Genomic DNA, 8,285 nt, shown 5'->3' on the forward strand with positions numbered 1-8,285 from the left:
AGGATTTTTATAGGAATTATGTAGGATTTCAATCCTATAGGAAAATTTTCTATAAGATTCATAGGAACATATCCTATAGAAACTAATCCTGAGTAATCCTGTAGTGTAAATTTTATAGGAAAACAATATTAAGTCAAACCTCATGTGCATAACATCAATTAGCAAGGACTCTAAACCTGTGCTCCATGTAACACCAAAAATATCCTATAGAAACTAATCCTGAGTAATCCTGTAGTGTAAATTTTATAGGAAAACAATATTAAGTCAAACCTCATGTGCATAACATCAATTAGCAAGGACTCTAAACCTGTGCTCCATGTAACACCAAAAATAAAGTAACAACTTAGACCGGAGACACTACCTAAACTTTGCCACCGTGAGCCCCTGTCACTCAGTAGGGCACGATTGATCATTAATTTGTTCGCACTTCATAACAGATGCTAATTTGTATGGAGACATCATGACCAAGAGAACAAGATAAGCATTCCAAGTTCGGCACATAAATGAGATGGAAGTACCATGCCAAGGGCATCAGATGATACCAATTCAAGTGCGCACCACATCATGCAAGCACAGAAAGATTCCTCAGTACTGTTCTGAATCTAGACTAGGATTTCAGGACGACTCATTTTGCCAAAATAAGGCCCATTTCAGGCACTCAAAAGAATAGCAGTGGTGCAGAACTAAATTTGGAATATGAATTCTGGTCATCTTTCGCCTCCGCCCATTTGAAACCGAACACATCCACTTGACATGATTATCAACCACTTCACCGCCCGTTGAACCAACCTACAGTCAGAAAAAAAAAATAAGTATGTCAGCTCGTGCCGAGTTTCAAACAGAATGCTTTTTTATGACTATTTTAGCACCAAATGCAAGATACGTGAGGATATGTCAGGGTAGGTACACGAGAAATACAGCCAAGAGGCAACATGTGGGTGTACACTCTAGTGACGACATAATTCTACATGTGAATAGAGCAGAGGGGGACTTATAGCTGCTTGGTGCAAGACATGTACATGAAACTACTTGTTCTCCGTGATGAATTTTTACAGCAGGTGCTTACTACGCCCTGAGATGGAAACCCCAAGTAATGATAGCATAGCTAAAGAAACCCAGACTGTATTAACAGCAAGTCAGCAACGGCCATGCACATTTTCCAAAGGGTCTATATGGTTATCGAGAAACATTTTTCACAACAGAACATACCTGAGTACAAGCCACCTACTTATCTTCTCGAATTGGATTCAAGCCCTGCAGATCTGAAAAATAGAGGAGTAATTTATACGAGATGAGCACTTAGATAGGCACATATCTGAACGTTGACACAGAATGTTGTTGTGGAATAGACCATACCTGCCCTGTTGCTTTCCTCCATAACCATGTCTTGGGCCTTTGTCGTGCCTTCCCCCATTGGCAGCAGTTGTGTGCCTCGATGACTGCCCAGCACGAACTTCATCAGAAAAGCCATTTGCTTGGTGTTGATCTCCAAATCTGGCTGTAGTAGTGCCATTTCCTGATGGCATTGAATTTGCAGTTCTGGAATCACCAACAGGCCCTCTCTTTTGCCGAGTTATTTGTGCCACAGGAGTGACAGCAACTGAAGGCAATAATGACGAGTGAGAAGCAGATGCAGCTGCCGCAGCAGCAATTTTAGCAGCAGCTGTTGTAGCTGAAATTATCTGTTGTGCTCCTTCACGAAGGTGAATGAAGTCCCCCTCAATCACAAAAAGCTGCAGACGCAATTAAATTATCATGAATTAATGTAGGGAAGGTACATCAATTATCGTCATACTGACAAAATAATGTAGGGAAAATAAACCTCGTTATGACTAGCCACAAAATCATCTAGCTTCCCATATTGCCTCTTATAGTCATGCCAATGAAGAGGGGCCAAAATTTTTCCAAGCCTATTTGGCAGCTGCATACAAATGCATATGAATCAGAAAATATTCAACTAAACAAAAAACAAAATCCCACAAGTGCCACTCACAGTTGAACTTATCCGGATTCGGTTATCAGATCCAGCAGGAACTGCACGAACAATGCAAGCTAGAAGGGATCTTTCATCTAGAAGGACAGGCTCCTTTGGTGCGTAAGGTAAAGGTGAACCAGCACCACCACCAGCAGATGTATGTGTGACACCCTGATTCGCAACATTAGACTTCAACTCAGGTATCACATTGTTCGAGTGGATCTGGGTAGTTGATCCAGCAAAATCGGAAGCTTGATTCTGCTTTCTAGGTAACTGCTCCACAGACTGCTTGCCAGATGCAACTTTTTCACCCTGATTGAACATAGAGTATGTGTCAAATCAGAGGCATACACAGTTATGGATTTTAAAATTAGCAAATAATAGTAAGAGGAAACCTTTAATTCCACTTTTTCCTCTAGGTGTTCAAACTTTCCAGTAGAGCTGGCATTCGAAGATGAATCTTGGGCTTTTTGCTCTTCATTATAAACTAAATCTTCAGTAACATTGGATTCCATAACCTGTGAACAGTTTTTTTTGTTTTCAGCAGGAATTGCATTAGAACAGTCTTTTGTTTTCAGCAGGAATTGCATTACAAGGAACTGGATTAAAGAAAATAAAAAATAAAGCAAACAGGCTAACCTTTGGTTCATGAGTTGATTCAGCAACCACACTTATTGAACGTTGTTGTTGCTCCACATGAGCTGCAAGATGTTCTGGATGGGTTACCTGACTCTGCTTAGAAGAGAGGTCAGCATTGTTACTAGCAGCTGGCTGTATTGCATTCTGATCTGATTGTGATGGCTGATAATTCGTTGCATCTGGTGTTTGTGAGGCTGTTTGTGCTTCCTAGATGAAGGAATTTATTTCCAAATTAGAAGGAGTGTCGCTGTTGGTGAACTAGTGATACAACAAATGAAGTGCTTATGAGTAATAAATTACCTGTTGATTGGGCCAGTGTAGGCTCGGTTGGATTGTAGGCTGAAAAGTACCAAACTGAGGAATACCAGAGTTTGGTGAGGCTAAAGACTGAGGAATACCTTGAGGATGCAGCATATAGGAATGCATCCCCGCCATCTGCCCAGGAGGAACAAAACCACCTACTCCCAGTAGAGGCGATGGAACAGCAGGTAGAGGATGGGCATTATATCCCTGAAAATAACAGATTTAAAGTGTGTTTAGGAACACTATTTAGAAGGATAATGAATAGTAGGATCAACAAACCAAATACAATAGTCTATCTGAAATGGAAGCGAAAAAAGGCCAGGATAAGACACAAGATACTACACCACAAACACTATCTCAGCACACTATAATAAAGTCACACGGCCAACTCAGAACAATATTTTGTATCATCCATGATACACACTGACACTACTGAAGTTGCTCAAAATCAGTAATACCTTTGGGAAGACATTTGCAGACTGACTGCCATCTGCTAATGCACTACCATTTGGGTCCATGTTGCTCCCCTTGCTTTGAACATATGACGATTCACCTGAACCCTCTTGAGGAGCTTGTGAACCATCTTCTTGTTCTCCACTACGGTCTCTTAACTCAAATAGTTCTAGCTGGAGTCGTTGTATTGTATGCAGAAAACTCTGCTGCATTTCAATATACTGCGGCGAAACAAGTCAAATAATGAGAATGCTAATATTACATAGTGAACTGGAAATGAGCCATGAAACAGAAGAGCACAAAGAATTTCGCACAAGCACAAATCATACGTAGGGCAAATCATATGTGAGTACCATAAACAAGTCGTCCACTAACTTAACTAACCTGTTGCTGGAAAGTGGCCCAACATTGACCAAATTGATCAGTACGCTCACGCAACTCAGATTGCAGTGTTTGAGACTGTAAAATATCCATTTCTTGAACTCGTGCAATCCAAGCATGAGCATCCCTCAACTGTTCATCTTTGTAAAGAATATTGTCCTGAGCAACCCTATGCTGGAAAAACAAAATGTCCATTCATGAATGCCTGAATTGTAACACTTGTAAAGAAAAGAAATGTCCCCACCAACAAATAAAAAAATTCATGCTCAGGTATGAATACAAACTAACACAACTGAAATTACACCCAACATTTGGTCAACACAATATTTTTTGTACCAAGAAAAGGATACCATAGAAGCCTGCACTTATAAAATAAGGTGAAATATTGGAAATGGACTAGTTTAGAACATTCAGTAATTTCATTTCGACATTACTACACTACAGGCATTTTATGAGACAAGCATGTTAACAATTACAGGATTATATCCATTTTTATGACATGCCATGTGAATAATTTTGAAGCAACCGAAACAGTTACTCATAGAGATCAAGCAAACTGTGATATTGTAATCCATACACAAACAGTAAAAATGTCTAGTGTTTTAACTTGATGGAAGCTAATTAAGTAATGCATGTGTGGCTCATCCAAAATACAAATGAAAACAAAAAGGATAGAGGGATACCTGTTCCTCTAATGCAAGACACTGGCTTTCCTTTTCTCGACTATGTTCTTGAAGATCATGAATTTGTTTAAGATGCTGGGCTCTTTCAGCTTCAATATTATCACGATCCCTTCTGCACAAAATAAGAAACGTCAGGGATATACTTTAGGTTATAAATGAAAAAGGTTTTATTTAGACAGCAAAGAAAACCCTAGATGCAGAATAGAGAAAAGGTTTTTCATAAATAAAACTATATTTTGGCGCTGTATGAATAAATGACATGTTTTGGTTCATTTTTGTTATTCAAAAAAGATGAGATCTAGTGATGTTGATTAGCCCATCAGCGGACCATGGAGGAAATGTGTTTTGAAGTAAGAGGTGTTCAACTTCACTAGCGTATTAGTGAACTTGAGATATAATGTTTGATGCAAGAGGATTTACAAGGTAGTACCTGAAACTTGCGAGTTCCTTGGTCTGTTCTCTCAGAAGATCCTGATTTGCCCACACCTACCAAAAAGATCAAAGACGGCGATAAAATACATCAGCGCTCAGTGTAAACGTTGCATAACATAACAAATAAGTCCACCAACCGTTTGATGGTCAATCTTCAAAGCATCCAATTCCCTGTGTGTAGCATCCAATTTCATTTCCAGCTCAAGAATGTACTTCTCCCGTTCATGCAGTTGTTCCTGTTCAATCTGGACATCAGTTGTGTTTCCTCCAACATAAACTATGCACCAATTATACTTCAGCGAACTAGATGCTACTAACTCCGTTCCAAAATAAGTGTCGCAACTTTACCTAGATACAGATGTATGCAGACGCATTTTAGTGTGTAGTAGGAAAGACTGCGGCACTTATTTTGGAACAGAGGGAGTACATGTGTAATTAGAGCAACTGAAGGTGCATGTACATCCCAAAAAAGAAACAAACTGACTTACACACAAGGCAATGTGTAGTTGATGTCAAACCATAAGACTAGGTAAGCAAATCTGAAGCTACCCTGCATGTTACCAATATAGCACTAGTGAAGCTACAGTTGTGCATCACACAACTACTTTAGAGCATCAACATTTCTCATCAGCAGAAAACCAAAAAACCAACGACTATGCAACACTACAAACACAGAAACGACACCTACACAGTCTCCGTGAATATAACAATCTGCCCCCTCTCTCTGTCTCAGTCCCTGCCACGGAACTCGCTACTTTGTGACGGCGGAGTGTTGGTTGTGGTTTCGAACTACAGCTCAACCTCAAAGGTGGTACTTTTTTGCAAATCATGGCTCTCAAAACTATCAGTTCAAGCAACCTAGGCAGTAGAGCAAGACTATGCACACATAAATAAATAAAAGGGGAAGCAAGACGACCTTGAGCTTTTCAGCTGCGACCACATGCTCCTTGGTAGCCTCCCCGAACCTGCGCTGCAGGTCGATGATCTGCGGGTGGGCGATGGCCTGCGCGCGGAGGTCGATCTCGACCTGCTGCAGCTCCTCGCGCTGGCGCATGATGCTCTGCAGGCGCTGCTGCAGGATGTCGTCGCTGAGGCCGCCGCTCCCGTCGATGGTGATCGAGCAGAAGTCCTCGAGCCCTCCCGTCTCGTCCTGCGCCAAGAACACCAACCGACTCAGAGACCGCGCCAAGAACCGAACTTTCGGAGCGCAAAGTGGATCGCTAAGTGGAGGGAGACAGCACGCACCTCGTAGATGGGCCTGCCGTCGGACTGCCCCATCTTCGCGCGCTCTCCAGCATCCTGAACACCGGAAGAAACAACATGAGAAGCAGAGAAGGGTGGGTGCGGGGAGAAAGAAAGTAAAGAAAGGGTTTTTGTTCCGTGCGGTGGGGAGGGAGCGGGGAGACGACCTCGGCGCCATTGGAGCGGAGCGGGGCGTCGGGGACGGCGCGCCACTCCTTGCGCGCCGCCGCGGCCTCCATTTCGCCGGGGGCGCGGGTACCGCCGGCTCCCGCCGCGCCGGATCGGGATCTGGCGGCGGGGCTAGGGTTTTGTCCCCCACGCGGCGCGGAGTGCGGCGAGAGAGGGCGGAGCGGCTCGTCGGGCCTGGCTGGCTAGGGTTTACGCGAGCTGCGGATGAGGCGATCGGAGAGGAGAGCGGAAATTTGGGAGGGGATTTCTTGCGTAGGATTTGGGGAGAGGAGGGGAGGCGATTTGGGGGAGTGGAAGTGTGTGCGCTGCGCTATTGTGCTTTGTACTGATTTGGCAGTGGGGTCACCCTGTCAGGGACACGGGATCGACCACCCCGCGGCCCGTGACATCTTTTTGCGATGGTGCCTTGCGTGATTGCTTCTTGCCTCTTCTCGCCGATCGACCACCCCTGTCAGACACCCTGTCAGCAGGTTTGCGAAAAAAATGTACTCCTAAGAATAGGAGAAAACACATAAAAATAGAGGATTGTAGAATACAGAAAAAATGTATTTCCTCTGATTTAAATTAGTTGACTCAAATTTGTGTAGATTCGGATGAGCCTAGATGAGTTTATTGACCAGATACATAGTGTCTAGATAAATTTGAATCAATTAATATAAATCAGAAGGAGTAGAAAAATCATTGGATAAAACTACGAAAAAATTGAAAAGGTGTCTCGATCCTACGCACTTGAGTTTACAAAAGCTTTTTGAGTGGATGTTCAAATTGTTTTTAAATTTAGGCATAGAAATCCAATTCACAAGAATTTGGGTAGCATCGTTCCTCTTTTTTCAACCGTGGGCATTATAAATTCATCAAAACAGAGTTGCAATCGGTTCCTACGCTATGAAGAAAAAGATCGGTGACTTGGCATTCTAGGAACTTGACACATCATATGTAGATGTGTTGGCTTTGCAAGGGGAAAACACAATACTAGAAAGAAAGTAAAGCAACACCTAGCTCGCTAACTTCACCTAGGATAAATTTGACCACAGATTGATCATTCACCCAATCCTATATAACTAAAAAAAAATCATCCCCACTAACATATTCTTTTCAACATGCAATCTATCCACGTCAGCAAGTAAACCACCTCGGCAATTTCCATGCAATTACTGGTATGTTTGTGCATTGGGTTTTTTAAACTTCAAACGAGTTTTATAGGAGAGTTACATCATCCAAAAGGATTTAAACTAAACATTCAGGATAGGTATCAAACCAAACCCTCGTAGGTGATCTACGTGGGCAGCTAGCTAATTGATGTGCAGCCTTATTTGCTTTTTGAGGGCAGTGCTCGAAGATAACATGGGAGAAGTCTTGCAATATATGGTAACATTTTTCATAACAACAACGGCATGGCCAAGTGAGTGACCTACCGCCTTCATCACTTCGATGACCTTTGTGGTGTCGGAATTAACAATGACACGACCACATCCAAATGTCATGCCGCAGAGCTATTGCTTCAGCCATAGCCGCATCGATCGCATAATCCATTTTGTTGTTATTTGCCGCTACATAAGTATTATGTGACGCCCATTTATTTAGCCCACACGTGCAAGTTGCTGATCCACATATGCATTGATGTTCACTTGATGGAACAAGTCCCTTATAAAAGCAACTTCAATAGTATAATCGGTTGTTGGCTACAAGTGAGATATCATGTCATGTAGAATCAACCTATAGTCGGCATATACAATAGTTAGCTATAGAAATATATAGGGAATGGTGTTTTGGCACATGGGAGCATATGCTCCCTTTATTTTGAAATGCATGTTACATATATTTTGAAATTTCAAAAAATTGAAACGGAAAATTCGAACGTACATCTTCACGTGCTACGCGCTCACAAAGTTGTTTCATAAAAATCCGACTTGTCGTGTGACGTGTGTAAAAAATACAAAATTCAATGCTGAAAATAAGGCTTTTCAGGAGATAAATTTTCTCTTTTT

General features: G+C 42.1%; 1 protein-coding gene across 3 annotated transcripts; it reads right to left on the reverse strand.

Annotated features, from left to right (window-relative positions):
• Positions 1 to 465: 465 nt before the first annotated feature.
• Positions 466 to 6,608, reverse strand: LOC127316481 (uncharacterized). Of its 3 annotated transcripts, none has more exons than XM_051346888.2 (16): positions 6,276 to 6,608; positions 6,112 to 6,165; positions 5,783 to 6,016; positions 5,004 to 5,102; positions 4,865 to 4,920; positions 4,435 to 4,543; positions 3,755 to 3,925; positions 3,376 to 3,591; positions 2,915 to 3,124; positions 2,615 to 2,821; positions 2,371 to 2,493; positions 1,994 to 2,287; positions 1,823 to 1,921; positions 1,357 to 1,733; positions 1,210 to 1,262; positions 466 to 789 (listed from the first exon to the last, which is right to left on the reverse strand). In XM_051346888.2, exons 1-15 carry the CDS (start codon positions 6,345 to 6,347, stop codon positions 1,229 to 1,231), a joined length of 2,355 nt encoding a protein of 784 aa, XP_051202848.1. In that variant the 5' UTR covers positions 6,348 to 6,608; the 3' UTR covers positions 466 to 789; positions 1,210 to 1,228. The 3 variants fall into 3 exon arrangements, with proteins under 3 accessions (XP_051202848.1, XP_051202846.1, XP_071679785.1); XM_051346886.2 differs by having other exon boundaries at positions 4,435 to 4,546; XM_071823684.1 differs by having other exon boundaries at positions 466 to 775; positions 1,209 to 1,262; positions 4,435 to 4,546.
• Between the last annotated feature and the right edge of the window lie 1,677 nt (positions 6,609 to 8,285).

This window comes from Lolium perenne, chromosome 7 (genome assembly GCF_019359855.2).
Source record: "Lolium perenne isolate Kyuss_39 chromosome 7, Kyuss_2.0, whole genome shotgun sequence".
NCBI classification, from domain to species: domain Eukaryota; kingdom Viridiplantae; phylum Streptophyta; class Magnoliopsida; order Poales; family Poaceae; genus Lolium; species Lolium perenne.